The following is a 16,857-nucleotide window of genomic DNA, read 5'->3' as shown; positions in this document are numbered from 1 at the left end:
AACTTGTGTTGAGTGGTGTGCTAAATCGTTGAATTGTCTCTATCTTTGATCATAGAGATCATGTTTAGCCTGTTTGCATCATTGATTTGATGACTTCATTTGTTTGTGTTGGTACTGAGTTTGTATGATCGTCGATTCGTGGTTGATCTCCAATTCTCTTCTGCTGATCTTCATTGAGCCAGTGATATCTCCTGATGATTTTGATCTTGAAATAGCATGTAAAGTATCCACTTTGCTTCTGATGATCCGAGGAAGACAAACTTTGTGCATTTTTGTTGCATAAGTTGGATGGCAATACAGATTAGTTCATCTTAGTAGCCAAACATGAAATTAGTTCAGCAACGCATGTCATTCAGTCAGAGGAAATAAATGGATTTGTATGTGACAACAAGCATATTCTCTGGTTGTTGTACTAAGATACATAGCAAGGACACATGAACTTGTTCTTAGCGGTATTCCACAGCACGACTTAGTTGATATGTGTTATTGTATTTGTAACTCCAGGTTCTGACTACAATAGTTTTAGCTGTCTCTTGAAATCACACATGACAATTGTATTTGCAAACTATAAAGATGTTTATCTTATGATCTTATGACATACCAAACCATATTGTCATTTGTTGTATGAGCTATTTGTTTTGTGAACTATAAGTTATATCAAAAGAACATGGTACATTAATTCAGAAAGAACTATATACATCATCATACATAATTTGAAAACACTACACCCTTCTATAATGAAAACACTACTTGATAAGTTCCGACTATATTATTATAAATATTTACACTATAAGAACTATAACTATTTACACTATAAGAACTATAACTATACATACAGTTGCCATATATACTATAGTAGATCATCTTGAAACTGAGAGTGAGTTTGTCGGTCCTCAATATGATAATTGCTTTTAATAAACTCTATAAACCGAGACAACTCAGGGGTGTACTCATCTTCAATTATCACCATTTCTCCCTCGTGATCGTAATAGAACTCTTCTGGCTCATGATCATAATCGAAGTCTTCCTGCTTATCTTCAATTATCATATTATACATGATGATGCAAGCCGTCACGATTTGTTCGAGTGTCTCTTGATCCTAAAACCATGCTGGTCCACGGACAATGGCAAAGCGAGTATGTAGAACTCCAAATGCTCGTTTGACAACCTTCGTAGCACTTTCTTGAGCATGCGAGAAATTTTTTTCGTATTCCCTTGCCGAGATGATATTGTCTTCACGAATGTTGCTTATGGTGGATATATGTCATTTGACAGATAATAGTCCATTGTATAGTTATGACTATTGATGGTGCAATTCACTTATGGAGTTTGTCCTTCGGCTAGCTTTGCAAATGTAATGGAATGATGAAGAACATTAATATCATTGTGAGACTCCCAGTTAAAAAAAAAAATACCAAATCCAAAGATCTTGTGAAACAATAGCTTCTAAAATAATTGTGAGCTCATACACATGACTAATATACATTCCTTGCCATGTCGTATGACATTTTTTCATTTCCAATGCATACAATTTATGCTTCCTAGCATAGAACAAAAACCTTTTGCACCTTCCATTTCAAGTAACTTAACAGTATCAATATTATTTAGAGATATCAGGTACTCATCTCCAGAGACTTCTACATCAGCTTGTACAAACCTTTTAAGACTCTATAGCAGTACTTCCTCTAATCCGAATAAATTCATCAGTAGCATCTGCTAGTACTCTATAAGCTAGCATACGAAATGCAATGATAATCTTCTGCAAAGGAGAAAACCAAATAACCCCAATACTATTTTTTTTCTGCACGAAATAGCTATAATGCTCCTACTACAGATTGCACTATACAAAGAAACAGAGGATAAGTCATTCTAAATCTGTGCACAAATAATAATAAAATAACACAGAAGGATAAAAATAAGCATGAACAAATACATATTCACTAATTACACCTGCGTCGAAAGATAGCCGAGCTGTAGGTGGAAGCCTATGAAAAGTAGTCTTAGTTAGTCTCGCATCTCCGACTTCTCTATCGCGATGAATTACTCGTTGTCTTGGCACAGAACCGCTATGACATCGAGCATTCAAATGTTGATCTTCACCATGCACTTGAAATACTATAACAACAATGAGTTTGTCATCATCGGATGAGATCGACGATGAATCCATGAGAATTTACTTGAAGATGTTGCGATGCCTCATTGTGATGTTGAAGAGGAGACAAAGAAATATAGGAGAAAATATAGAGAGCTGAGAGAGGAGACAACTTAGGAATGGCAAATGAAATTGTATATATAGATCTGAAAAATAGTCGTTAGAAAATAGCCATTACAAAAATAGCTATTGAAAAAATAACAGTTAAAAAAATAATTATTAAAAAATATCCATTAGAAATATAGCCATTAAGAAAATATCCGTTAAAATATAGCCATTAAAAAATATCTGTTAAAAAAATTCGTTAGAAATATATCGTTATAAAAATAGTCATTACGAATATAATGTTAGTTATAAAATACTATTAAAAAATAAAAGAGGGAATATAGAGAATAAAATATAGATGTACTGTTAAAGTGATGAAGTAATATAAAGAAAGAATCTTAATAGATAACAATCTATAAAAATAAAATATAAATATCCTGATGAAATTGCTCTAACATGACCAAATTTTAGCATAGCTTCTCAGAGATCACCAACTAAACACGCCCACAGTCTGGATAGTTATCGAGAGGCAGACACACTCGGATGAACAGTGCCGTCACGAACAGTGCCGAGCCTCAATTAATTTTTTTTCTCTTTGCTAGTTCAAACGGAGACCTTCTCGAGCTCAAAAAATTCTAGAAATTTTTGTGGTGGGAGTATAATTCATAAGCAATCCATTTTAACTGATTTGGTCCAAAAAGTATGGAGTCAAACTTCCGTAGTCGTTCATCCTAGCAACAAATCTAAAAGTCAAATTTTCAGACATTTGAATTTTGAGCTGTCAACGTCTTACTTTCATAATTTTCACATTATATCTCCATAATTTTTCGTGGGTGTTACAAGCTACATAGTGCATAAGTGGTCAGAAAGATTTGAGCAGACAAATCACGAACATGGAAGACTACTCAAAAACCCAAAAGATATGCTAGCAGGCAAGGCAACATAACTGAAACCCTACAAAGAGGAGCATCAGCCATCAAACACTAAACTCTTGAGATCTGAGCAGACAAAACACGAACATGGAAGACTAATCAAGAACACAAAAGATATGTTAGCAGGCAAGGCAACATAACTGAAACCCTACAAAGAGGAGCATCAGCCATCAATCACTAAACTCGTGACATTCAGCAGCCATAAAAGAAGCCAAGATTCAGATTAATACAACATTCAGTCATCTTGACTACAAAAGCCAAGGCAATTGAACCCCACGAGGATTTATGTTACATTTATGAGAACAAATGAACTTGTGACCCGGCAACTAAACTAGAACAGATTTAAACCATATGTATTCAGCAGTAAATCTAGTGCCGAAATAACTAGAACAGACAGGCACAAACAATATTAGCTAATGATCTTGTTACGTAGTTTTGCTATTGCATGGCTACAATGGCATGAAAACACATGAATGATGAAACGTTGGAGCTTACCAAGCACTAATCCTCATCATCTTCTTCTGAGCTCCCGACATCACTACTGTATTCATCGCTGCTGCTACTCTCAAAGTCAAGCTGAACAGGCTTGACCTGTATCGGCTCTGGGCCCGTTGGTGCCACTGGCTTAACCGCGATAAGCGGCTGTAGCACAGTAGCTTGCGGCTCTTCACCCCTGATACCAGGTAGTATCCCATCCAGCGGCAGCGTGATTGGATCCCCAGGCTTCCATCCAGGCGGTGGCTTAGGCATCTCCTTCAGCAACCCAGGTGGCAGAGTGATCGGTAGCATCAGTGGTTGTGGGGGCTCCTCCAGTGGAGGTGTAGGCTCAAACAGTGGCGCGGCCTCCACCTCTGCCGTGATCCCCTCCTTCGCCTCCAAGGGCTTCTTGGGCACCCCAACATCCAAATCCGCAAACTGATACAGCTGCGACATCCGCATTTCATTTTCCTGCGGTGCAGGTGGCAAAGCCCCGCGCAGAGGCAGGCCAGCACCATGCTCCGGTGGAGCGAAAGTAGTGTAACTTATGCGGTGCGCGTAGGTCAGAACGTCGTCCAGGTTGAGCCTGGAGTGGAGGGACGCGCCGAAGTCGCCCTCCGACACCGGCTCGGGGTCGTCAGCCGCTGCGGCGCCGCGAGGGCGCTTGGGGTCGCGGCGGTAGTCGGCGTAGTCGTCGACGAGGCGGTCGAGCACGTGGTGGGCCTCGCGCAGCTTCTTCGCGAAGGCGAGGAGTGCAGCGTCCTTAGCACGCGCCTCGTGGGCCAGGCGTGCGCGCGCGTCCTTCAGGTCGAGGGTCTCCTGCAGCTCGGCGACGGCCTCAAAGAGCTGCGTCTGGAGGGTGGTGAGCAGCGGCATCGCGTCCTTGGTGGAGGAGATCGGGGACGGGAGCGGCGCGGAGGACGACGCCGAGGGGAGGAATGCGGGGAGTGACCCCCGGTACGCGGAGATCCACGCGGCGCGGTTGGGCGAGAGCTCGAAGAGGTTGGAGGCGAGCGACGATATGAGGTGGAGCAGCGACTGCGCGCGCGGGAGCGGCGGCAGGAGCGGCAGGAGCGACGGTGAGGTGGTTAGGGTTGGGGCAGCGGTTGCGGCTGCGTTAGCGGCCAGGTTGCCGTGTGGCGGCGAGGAGGTGGGGTTCAGGGGAGTCGGGTTTGGCGGGAGCGACGGCGACGAGGCGGTGAGACCCAGCCTCGCCGGGGACGGCAGGTGCGATTGCATCATCTCGGCGGCGGCGCGGTGGACGCAGCAAGCGGACGCGAGGTCGAGAAGAAGCTTGCGCTCGACAAGGTCTAGGCGTGAGGCCTTCCTCTTACTGAGCCCAATTGAGATTTCAATTGGGCTCAGAAGCCCATCAAGTCCGCGTTAAAAATCCCTCGTCTACCATCTCGCCGCTTCGTTCCAATCCTTTGGCGGGAAACCACCATTGCGCCGCGCCGCCGCCTCCACTTCCCGCGCAAAGTAAAGCAGCCATGGCCGGCGGCTCCTCCTCGCCAGCGAGCCCTCCACCGCCGGCTGCGTCTGCAGAGGAGATGGAGGAGTACCAGAACTGGAAGAAGAACGCGGCGGTGCTCTACGACCTCGTCATCTCCCACCCGCTCGAGTGGCCGTCGCTCACCGTCCAGTGGCTCCCCTCCGAATCCCCAGGCCGCAGCCACCGACTCGTCGTGGGCACCCACACCTCCGATGAGTCCCCCAACCACCTCATGCTCTTGGATGCGGTCCTCCCGCTCCCGCCCCGCCTCGCAGCGGCCGCCGCAGCCGCAGGCGGCGCCGTTCCGGCCCCGTCCGTGTCCGTCTCCCGCGTGGCGCCGCACCGGGGCGAGGTCAACCGCGCGCGGTGCATGCCGCAGCGGCCTTATAGGGTGGCCACCAAGACTTGCGTGGACGAGGTGCACGTGTACCATCTCGGCGACGGCGACAGCGGCGAGAAGAGCGGCTCCGATCTCGTTCTCAGGGGTCATGAGGCGGAGGGGTATGGATTGGCGTGGAGCCCGATGAAGGAGGGGTGGTTGCTGAGTGGCTCGTATGATAAGAAGGTTTGCCTATGGGATCTTGGCGCTGGGAGTGGAGCTCCTGTTCTGGATGCGCAACAGGTGTTTGAGGTAATGCCCCGTTGGATGCTCCTGCGCTGTTTCCTTTTCTTCAATTCAATTCCCGTGTTCTTTTATTCACTACCACGAGCATTTTTTGTGTTATATATTTACAGTCATTTGATAATTGTACAATATGATGCAGTGGAGCAATTTGATTGTATGGCATCTATTGTTTTACCCAGGATGCTAGCTTTTTTCATTATATGTATTGATAAAATTGAGATATAATTTAAGAAAAGTATCGAGTTTAAGTACATACGAGGAAATTAGAGCGTAACTCATACTGTTGATGTTTACGTTATTCACTAGACCGATCGGTTACATTCTCAGTAGGATACTCGTTCACCTTGTGCTGTCTGACAAACGGAAAAGAAAGAACCTTCCGTGTCATTTCTTTTTAAGTGCTCAAAGATGGTACAGTATTAGAAATCAACCAATTGTTTGGTTCCTCCGTTTCGCTAGTGACTCACAGCGATGCACCTATCCCCGGACATGTCATTGCTTCTCTCTTTCCCTTATTTAATTTATTTAATTGGTTGGCGGTCTCTGTGCTGCACAGAGAAGGGCCATGCCCAGTGACTAATTGTCACGTCCCGAAATCCATAATTGTGTGTTTTAATCCTAAAACATGCAATTTCAGCTTCATGTTCCAGTTTGGGTCACTGGAGCACTTCACTTTGAGTCAATGAGGTGGGAGAAGGAAAAACTAAGAGAAATAAAGGAGCTGGAAGCAAGTCTGAACTTTCCTCTAGGTAAATGGGGCCCACTTGGGTGGAAAATATCTCTCTATAAGTGGGCAACAGCTCTCTCTCCCCTCAAACTTGCCCATACGTACTCCTCACCCACTCCACCACATAAGGCTTTTTGAGGAAGCAAGTTGGAGTTGGCTGTCTCTCTCACTCTCTCTCTTAGGCTCCCTTTTTCCCCTTTGGATCCCTACCTCCGGGAGCAAGATCAAGGTACGTATGTGGTACTCACGAGACCACCAGCTCAAGGACTACTCGTCCATCCAATTCATTTTCAGTTTCCCCGAAGGAATTCGAGCTGGTTCTGAACTTGTTTGGTGTTCTTTGGGAGAAGCAAGGAAGCAGCAGTTTTTTCCTCTCTTCTCCAAGCCATTTTCCGTCGTTTCCTCCTTCAACTGGCGGTCACCAACCTCAGCAAAGGACCTTAGGTGAGTCTGCTAGGCTCCCATGGCAAGTATGCTCATTTTTGGTTGGATAGATCTTGAATCTGGAACTAGGGTTGCAAAGTTCTTAAAGTTCTGCAGTCTGGGAACAAATGAGGATTTATGTGGATTTGAGTTAGGAGTCATGTTGCTAGGCGGTTGAGCAAAGTCTAGACCCTGTACACCCTTCTAGGCATTTTTACTTTTGATTTAGAGAGACTCCCAGGTTAGTTTAGCCCAATTTTTCCCTTCGTAATGGCTGCTGTTCTGGAGCTGCGCGAGGCTGATTTTACTGTAGCGCCGAGTACTGTTCACCCGAGCACCCGGGGTACTGTTCACCGAGCACCCCTGATACTGTTCGCCGACGACCCCCGGGTACTGTTCACCCCCGAGCACTCCCGAGCACCCCGGGTACTGTTCACCCGACGACCCCCGGGTACTGTTCACCCGAGCACGAGCTCAGTCACCGCGAGCACTCCCGAGCACCCCGGGTACTGTTCACCCCGACGACCCCGGTACTGTTCACCCGAGCACCCCCTGATACTGTTCACCCGAGCACGAGCGCGGTCACCCCGAGCACTCCCGACGACCCCCGGGTACTATTCACCCGACGACCCCCCTGGTACTGTTCACCCGAGCACCCCCTGGTACTGTTCACCGAGCACGAGTACAGTCACCCGAGCACTCCCGAGCCCCCGGGTACTGTTCACCCGACGACCCGAGCACCCCTATACTGTTCACCCCGAGCACCCGAGCACGGTCGATCCCGAGGACCCCCGGGTACTGTTCACCCCGGGTACCCGTGAGTACTGTTCATCCCGGGCACCCCGAGCACGGTTTATCAGGCTTTCCTGATAGCTGATAGCTTGTAAAATTCGTAGTTAATTCGTAGAAACTCCAAACTTTTGAGACCACTTGGAAAATTCTGGTTTGGACAGTACGATCTTGGAATAATGTTGTCATGTATTGTGGAGCATATTTTTCTTACATGATCGCATTTCATACATGCTCATTACATTGCACGTGTTGCTCTCTGTAGTGAACGCCGATCCGTCGATCCCGGAGGCCGTGGGCGATCGTGAGGTGTCCCACCTTTCTGATTCAGGGCAGCAAGGCAAGCATCGTTCATATTGCACCGTGTCTACTTGAAATTTCAATATGTTATCTACGCTTATGTATACATTGCATGTGTCGGGTACTGAGTTGGGTAGAACCTATGCCGATGCATTATCCCATTTCGGTCACGTGTCATGTGTTGTTCCTAGGAGCCTAGTGGTGTCATCGAGGTCTAATTTTAGTTCGCTATGCTTAGTGGTACTTAGGCTTTCCGGTAGAAGTCGACGACGGCGTCCACCGTTGTCGCGAGCCTAGGACTTATTACTTGTTCGCACTTATGGTTGTGTTGATGATGAGTCGGTTTGGTGAGTGGTGAGTTGAGACGAGGTGTGGGCGGTGTTAGGGGTGTCATCTGCTCACGAGGAGTCCTCAGGCAGTTCGGGGAGGGAACCCGGACACCGTAGACCGCTTGCACCGGTTAAGCACCGATCATCGGTGTAGTCGGCTTTAGCACATACCTTACTCACCACATGCTGATATAATGGTAGGCGAGCTGATTACCTTCGCAGACGTGGTCATGTGGGCCTCGTCATAGACGGTGTGAGTCCGGTTTGAGTCCGGGCTTTTAGCGGTATTAGTTTGCTCGGGGAGTAGTTCTAATACCGCCGTGCCGAGCTATGGTTGATCCACATGGTTGGGCCTGGTTGGGAAAGGTTGTCACGGGTACCCCCTTGTGCGCATCTTAGCGGGTGGCACAAGCCGTATGGTCCCTGTGTCGTGTGGGTCCAGGAGTATCCCCCTGCAGGGTGTATAATCAGTTCGAGCTGCCGCGCTCTCGGTCATGAGCATCGCTATCGCTTATCTCCACCGAGCGACCATGTTTTGGTCGTAGAGTTTCGATGTGGGTTGTGGCATGGTTGGATTGGGGTGGCTTGGTCGGTATGTGGTTGGTGGTTTGGTGGGAATGGTTTGCTTTTATACACTTGTTGTTATATATCTGTTTTGATCAGTTGGTTGGCAGGGTTTGAGTTGGTGGTTGGTTAAGTCAGTTGCTTACACCTAGAGTCTAGGTTGCTTACCGCTTAATGAACTTAAACATGTCTTAATCCTTGCTACAGCTTTAAATGCATGATCCTTGGAGTCGAGAATATATATACTCATACTGTGTAAGACTTGCTAGTACCTTCGTACTAAGGGTGCTGCCCTTAAGTTGCTTTCAGGTTCGCAGGTTGGCGAAGAAGAGGCAGTGTTCGGCTACTTTGTGCCTGCCGATCAGGGTGGCGGGCAGGAGTAGCACCTTCTACTCCGAACTCCGGCGCTTTTGGGTATGGAGCCTAAGGGCATACGGCTCCATACTCTTTTGTTGTATAGGTTTTTCTTCCGCTGCATAGTTGTTGTTGTTCCTCTTTTGTTGTAAATTGTGGAAGCAGTTGCTTGTTTAACAATGGTAATCCAGTTTAATTATTTGCTCTCTATTAAACTGTGTTGTGATATTTGAGTTGGAAGGCATGTGTTCCGATCCTGGGCACAAAACACGTGCCGGGACTACCGGAATGGTATTCTGGTTAATCGTCGAGGTTGTGATTATGAATAATGATCCTCCTGATGATTAATTAGAATACTATTTGGACGGTTCCTCACACTAATCAATCCAGGAGAGAATATTTTCTCTGTTCCTGCAGGTCCATTTGAAGCCCAAGTGCAGTTTTCCCATATCTCTGTTTGAAGCAAAAGTAATTGTCACTTGGGTAATCATGAGGCCCTGTCCGGCTGCCCCTGATCCCGGCAAATACAAGAGCTTGCCTCGTTGTATACAATTAAGGATATTCCTATTTCCAGTAATATACTTTGTAGCTTAGGTTCCTTGTGATGATTTCCAAGAACTATGATCTGTGGTTCATATGATCATGCTTGCCACACAAAAACTTTCCAACTCCTCTCTCCTGCTATGGGCCTATGGCCTAGGAGTAGCGGCTGCGAGGTGGACGAACGGCAAGGCGTAGCAGCATGGCGCATGGCCAACAAGCAGCACGACTTAAGTTAGCTGCATGTATGCATCAGTTAGCTACACAGACACGTGGATATTTTGTTAGTTGCATGCTAGTTGCTTTATCTATTTGTTAGTTGCATATCCATGCACTAATTGGTTAGTACGTATCTGTTAGGGACTTCTCTATATAAAGAGCACGTCACATCCTCTGGCATCAAGCAAAGAAATAAGCAAGTTAGTCCTCGGCGTGATTAGAGTTTCCTGCTGTAGGGACAAACCCTGTCAGTGTCGATCTCGCCGTTATCTCGTTCCGCCAGCTGTTTAGAGCCTCCTGGTTCTGGAACAGGTCCAGCGAGCTTGGAGGGCGAATTCGACTCCACCTTGGTCCTCGGACCCTTACCCCCCAACCCAATTCATATCACCTTCTGACATATCTTATATGCATACTTAAGTGAGTTTTATGATTTCCTTTTTATGTTGCCAAGGAAATTAACCTTGGATTTTTGTGTTCTTTCTTTTGTGTGTTAACCACACCTCTATATGAGAAAAGGTAAAAGAGATAAACGAAGAAGAGAATAGCAACAATCGTATCTAGTCCTCGTTCAAGAATCACATAGGTTTAAAAGAATACAGTAGACTTTATTATTTACCTTTCAAATCTCCACTTTGTTCTTTTACTTTATTCACTAGCTGCCAATCTAATACGTTTTACTCTTTTCATATCAATTGGTAAATCAAGGTAGAGAACGCATCAATCGTGCCACAGAATGGCTCTGTATGCTATTCTCCTCCATTTCAGACCTTTTTGAGAACAAAGTGTTTCTGTTATTTTTTAGTCTTGAAATAGTAATTTGCTCAGAGTCGGAGGATATGCACTTCAACCTGTTAGTCACTCGGCAATAATTAAGAACAAGAAAGCACCATCTTAATAAACCAGATTAATGAACCTTCTTGATTAAATGAGAAAGTTGAGTCTCAACAAAACCCTCATTGGCCTTCTTAAGCAATTGAAATGTGGTACCAGCAAATTGAACCTTTTACTTGACAAAAGGAATTTATGTGCTGTTTGCATTTGTTTTTTACTTAAAAAATCGATTCAGACGAAATTATTTTTCGTATTAATTGGTACCAACTTACTGAAATTGAGCATTTCTGTCTGTTTTTGGATATCTGAGGAGTATTCATTGCGTTGTTAGTGTGGTACTGGTTTTGTACCATGTTTCTTCTCATGTAAAAGAATTGTGAACAGAGCTCCTGTCAAAATGTGACTATGTTTGTTGTATCTGTTTTGTTTCCAATGTAGATATCAGGATAATTATTGTTAGTATAGATTTGCCATATCATGTTTGTACTTTTATTCCTAGCACACTTATCTAGTAAGTAATAAGTACTGCTGTGAGATAACATTTGTTTAAAAGATGTCAGAAGTTCAAATCTGGAATGGCATGAGCATTATTTCATATATCCAACATAAGGAAGTGCATAAGCTGTCCCTTTAACTTTGCTATCAATGTTAATCATCTTGTTCCTGACAGTGTTATCTCGTTGCTATTCAGAGAATCTCATGAATAATAGATTTATGATTTTGCAGGCTCATGAGGATTTTGTTGAAGATGTTGCTTGGCATGTGAAAGATGGAAATATATTTGGATCTGTTGGGGATGACTGCAAGTTGATGATGTGGGACTTGCGTACGAATAAACCAGAACAATCTATCGCTGCACACCAAAAGGAGGTAGGCATTCTTTATCAAGGATTATCAAACCGTATGTTTTTAATGTTGAGGTCTTGAGGATCACATTGTTGCAGTTGCACAGTACCCTTACATTTTCATTAACCAACACCATTTGTTTTGTACATAGGAATTGTATGTGAAACAAGTTTTCTAAAGCTATAAGATATGCTCACTCCTGATGTCTTGCTTCTGTCATGAGTCATCTCCATCAGATAGATAGTTGGATATTATGTATTCGCCTTTCCTACACATGTTACTAAATTTTGCTGGTGTGATGATTTCACATTTTGTGGAATTCTGAGCTGAAAGGCAATAAGAAATAACACACATGATTCATTTATATCTGAGCTGAAAGGCAATAATAAATAACGCACATTCTTATGCCGTGTTTGCTTTTGTAAAATTATTATTTGTTCATTATTTCATTCTTGTCATATTTCATGGGTTGTTTATTGTTCATATTGTGCGTGGTTCACTTTTCCAGGTCAACTCTTTGTCATTCAATCCATTTAATGAATGGATCTTGGCTACAGCATCTGGTGATGCTACTATTAAACTATTTGACTTGCGAATATTATCAAGAAGCTTGCACACTTTCGACAGCCATGAGTACGTATTTTCTTGCTGTGGCCTGTGGCCTGTGTGCTTCAGTCCCCTTAGTCATAGAATGTACCCTATCCAATTTACTTTCTTAGTCATAGAATGCTTCAGGTGCATGTATGCTGTTATTTTACTCTCTGTATTGTTATGGTATGGTTTGGTATTATATCTCATGTAACACTGGAAATCAATGTGTTGGAAATAATAAGTATCTTAATGGGGCAGTGGCAGCCTTCCACTTACAAAAAAGTCCACTATTTATGGCACTGTTTGTCATTACTTATAGCTGATCTACAACATTTATTTTTTGAATGCGCAAAATTCTTGGTTCAAAAGGTTCCCTTCAGAAAGTAATCAACTTGTTGGCATGAATCACGCTGTATAGTCAGTCTTATCTGCGATTCTTTAACTTTACTGATACATGCAGCTTATTTTTTTTGTTGAGTATGAAATTTTACATTGTGCAATTTGCACATGCAGGGGGGAGGTGTTTCAGGTTGAGTGGAATCCAAATTTGGCTACTGTATTAGCTTCATCTGCCGCAGACAAAAGAGTGATGATATGGGATGTTAATAGGTACGTCGAGTCAAATCAGCTCTGATGTTCTATCTTACATTTGCAGTCAATGTTTCATTTTTAGTCCTGTGACATTGTTAACTACCAATATGTCATTTTCAACAGAGACAGAATAGATGGTATGAGATTTACCCAAGACAATAGCTTGGATCAGGGGCTCTAGGAGTACATGGTCAACACATCAACAATTGCTAACTGTACAAGGGCTAAATCTAGTTATTATAGGAGTTACCTTTGAGAGCTTTTTAGGAGTATGAGCTCATTTGATTTGCTAAATTTTCATACTCGTTGAATCGAACCCGTAGTGTTTTTTTATGCTTGGTATGTTCCATCGGCATGATAGACTCCTATACAGTTGAAGTAAAGCTTCGGGTCTTATTAGTAACAATTTCTTTTGCTCGCCTCTTTACTGACCGTCTTGCCTTTTTCTTTTTTGGTTCTCTGATTCTCTCTGTCTCCTGTCATTCAGGATTGGAGATGAGCAGTCAGAGGAAGATGCAAATGACGGGCCACCGGAGCTGCTGTTCGTTCATGGAGGCCACACAGCCAAGATATCAGAGCTGTCGTGGAATCCTAGTGAGAAATGGGTCCTTGCCAGCGTGGCTGAAGATAACATCCTGCAGATCTGGGAAATGGCAGAAAGCATCTACGGTGATGACTAAAATCCGCACGATAATGACTTGTGTCCCACCGCATAAGAGATACCCACCTGTTCTGTGGTGTCTTTGGAGGGATTTTATGCAGTTAACTTGTAGGATTCGAGATACTTGTGTTTACCTCCAAATTTTGATATCTATATAAGTAGCGACTCCTAACAAATATTATCCCTGTCTCTATTTTACCCTAAGTCTGATTCTTGTCTGATTGAGCTTTTGTCAGTCCTGAATCCTGATCGGTTCTCTTCCAGTGCTCACTTGATCACTGGTACGTGGGCACTGGTGCATCTGATCTGCATATGCGTTGATGGTGTTAGGAACTAATGCTCCTACAAACCCTTGGCCTGGCTGAGCTCGTACAAACATGCTGCTCCACCACATCTCAATCATTCGCTGCGCCCTGTCAATCTGGCCGTCACGTTCCAACGCGAAAGGAGAAAGGAAAAGGGCGAATTCCGATATGTCGCCGTCGCGCCTTCGCGAGATGCACCGCTGACCGACGTCCATCGCGCCGCGCGCGCCCTGCCCCCGCTGAGGCCATCATGCAACTCTTTGTTTTTCGGAGAGCCATCGTGCTACTTGGCAGGAGTACTACGTAGGAAAGGAAAGAAATTCTAAACGCATCCATCCATCCACCAGCCCACGCAACGTTGGCATTGGAGGGCAGGCATTTCCCAGTCCCGGCTAAATTTCTGTAACTGCAAACTGGCTACTAATCTCAACTGCAACCATGCAAGTTGGTGCCGTTAAAAAGCCCTGATCGCAAGCACGCGAAACCAGCAAGGCAAAGAAACTTCACCGCCACAGCCGCGTCGGAGTCGCTTGAGTAAGTGTTTGATTGGTTAAATAAAGTTGAATGTGATAGGATGATTCTTGATGATATGGTTTTGGATGGAATAGTTATGGATGAGGTGAAGTAAATGATTGTTTAGCTAGATGTTTGGGATGCTACGAGAATGTATTTTGGTTGCATATATGGGATGGTATGAGAATGTATTTAGTTGCTTAAAAGTCATGTATTATATCCGTATATAACTTAATTATTTTATAGAAATAATAACTTTTATATTTGTTATTATCAACTAACTGGGTTAATCAGCACTAATCATTACAATTTTAGTTAATCATAACTTAAGTTGTCAATCATCATCACTAAATACCTACAATTAGTTATAATTAATAACATCTAATTGTAACTATTGTTTAACTAAAAATCTTTAATAACCACTGATCGTCACTAATCATCGCTAACTACAAATGATAAAAATTAGTTCATTTAACCTAAGGCTGAAAATATTTTAAACAGAAGGAAATTGGAGCTACTGTTTATACAGGTGACTCTTCAGGACAGCATGTGGTGCAGCCCCTTTCTCCTTTTTTTTTTAACGAAATACGCCCGAGAGGACTAGGTTTATCTCCATGGAAACTTTGGTGCATTAGCACAAAGACCCTTACAAGAATCAAGATTTCCGCTGAGGTCATTGAGCATTAAAAAGAGGACACAAAGGAAAAGGAAAATTACAAACTGGTCCTTAGAGGAGAGCCTCCTCTAACGACGGAGTCAAGAACGCTGCAGCCATGGAAGACTGTCGTCCATAGAAAGAGAGGACTACCTGTGCTCCGGCTCTAGCGCTTCAAATGAAGGAACCTCCACCCTCGCTGGGACCAGACGGTGTGCATGACTAGAGGTCGATGAAACACCATAGCTAGGATGGGCAAAGAGCCTTGTTGTGCAGCCTGATTGGCACGCTGGCGGTCCACCCGGTGATCGCCTCAAAAGCAGCACCAAAGGTTGAAGAAGTCTTAGCCATGATTGAGATGAATGCTGGAACAACATGAATCCAGCAAGAACCGTCCCTCCCCAGTACCGATCCAAAGTAATGGAGGAAGAAGAAAGGGGGGAACCACACATGCCAGGGAGGAATCCGATGGCGGAATCAAAAGGCATCACGCCTACATCCATATAGGAGAACCGGACAAGCAGGCTTACTAGTTACCAACAAACTTGGCCAACGATGAGCAAATCGCCATAGGCAGCAGCGAGGAATGGCTAGGGCCGGGGCATGAGCATCAAGGAACCTAAAAACTATAGATCTACTAGTAATACTGTACATGGGTGGGTCCCTCACCCGTCACAACACCGGCGACTAGCCGGAGAAGGAGGGGAGGGGCCGGATTTAGCCAGTGAGGAAGAAAACTAGGTCGAGTTGCTATTTAGGAGCTCTCGAGAAGAAGGGGAGAAATTTGTATCCACTACACAGTTGTGACTTGGATCTGGTGCGACCCATTTTGAGTACCGTTTGGTTCGGCATACGAGGAGAATATATTTGGAATCTGTACGAGGCTTCATCTTGAACTATGGACGATTCAGACATCCAAATGTGTGGACGAGCCCTCATCTTGCACGATCTCATCCTTGAGGATTCTACACCAAATAGACCCGATACGGTAGAAAAGCAATAGCCACCTCCCGCCGTACACGCGGGGTGGAAGCAAGGTTAATAAAATCATTTGAGATCCAGAAATCGCTATCCAGTAATTTTCCAAAATTCGCGAATATCACGAAAACCGCTCAAAATTCGGTGAGAATTCACTCAAATTCATTTAGTCAATTTTGTAAATTGGAGGAAAAATACGACCAAATTGACGATTTGGTAATCGCTCGATTTGAACTGAAAACCTCTTGAATTGCATAAAAAACCGACCACATTTTCTGCATTCCGTTTGTGATCAAAAACCGCTCAGTTTTATCGAAAACCACTCAAATTTAGAAAAAACAAAAAATAACTCAATCTTGTAAAATAGATAACTAATTCATCTGCGCTTCAAATCAAGTTAAACAAATTTTGTTGGTTTCCTTCTAACATGATATACATGATAAAAGTATTTATACTTGTAAAAAAATTTGTATATTTCTATGAGAAAATATATTTTCTAAACCTAGTTAAATGCATAATTAATTCTTTGCTAATAAAAAAATCATGAAACCATTTTTTTAGTTTTCTTACATGATCGCATATCTTTTAAAAATACATGAACTCATGAAATAGTTATTGTAACATGCATAATTATGTAAATATGTTGCAACTAGATTAATTCATAACTAACCCATCACATCTCTAAAATTAGTAAAACCACTTTTATTAGTTTATTTATACTATGCTTTATGTAGTAAAGATAATGGTAGCCATGAAAAGATTAATTACAGTGTTGTTTGTTAATATGTTCACTTTATGTTTGTGAACTTTGTAAAAATAATAGGGAAATTAATAAAACTCTAAATGAAGTAAAACTAATTTTAAAGATCATCTTAAGATACGTCCTACATAAAAAAAATATATGTTTGCATGTTAAGT

The 16,857-nt window shown here is 43.6% G+C and overlaps 2 protein-coding genes across 3 annotated transcripts; one reads left to right on the top strand and one right to left on the bottom strand.

The window, feature by feature from the left end:
• Window positions 1–3,294: 3,294 nt before the first annotated feature.
• LOC133897294 (mediator of RNA polymerase II transcription subunit 4-like) lies at window positions 3,295–4,962 on the bottom strand. Its single transcript, XM_062337963.1, has one exon. The coding sequence runs from the start codon at window positions 4,846–4,848 to the stop codon at window positions 3,631–3,633; it is 1,218 nt and encodes a 405-aa protein (XP_062193947.1). The 5' UTR covers window positions 4,849–4,962; the 3' UTR covers window positions 3,295–3,630.
• LOC133897293 (WD-40 repeat-containing protein MSI3-like) lies at window positions 4,845–13,669 on the top strand. 2 transcript variants are annotated; one of them, XM_062337959.1, is made up of 5 exons: window positions 4,845–5,729; window positions 11,526–11,669; window positions 12,154–12,278; window positions 12,750–12,845; window positions 13,315–13,669. In XM_062337959.1, the coding sequence occupies exons 1-5, from the start codon at window positions 5,097–5,099 to the stop codon at window positions 13,505–13,507; spliced, it is 1,191 nt and encodes a 396-aa protein (XP_062193943.1). In that variant the 5' UTR covers window positions 4,845–5,096; the 3' UTR covers window positions 13,508–13,669. The 2 variants fall into 2 exon arrangements, with proteins under 2 accessions (XP_062193943.1, XP_062193946.1); XM_062337962.1 differs by lacking the exon at window positions 13,315–13,669 and adding an exon at window positions 12,951–13,300.
• The last annotated feature ends 3,188 nt before the right edge of the window (window positions 13,670–16,857 follow it).

Source organism: Phragmites australis, chromosome 17 (assembly GCF_958298935.1).
Source record: "Phragmites australis chromosome 17, lpPhrAust1.1, whole genome shotgun sequence".
NCBI lineage: Eukaryota > Viridiplantae > Streptophyta > Magnoliopsida > Poales > Poaceae > Phragmites > Phragmites australis.
The sequence above is the reverse complement of the archived record's forward strand: the minus strand, read 5'-3'. Positions and strand labels throughout refer to the sequence as shown.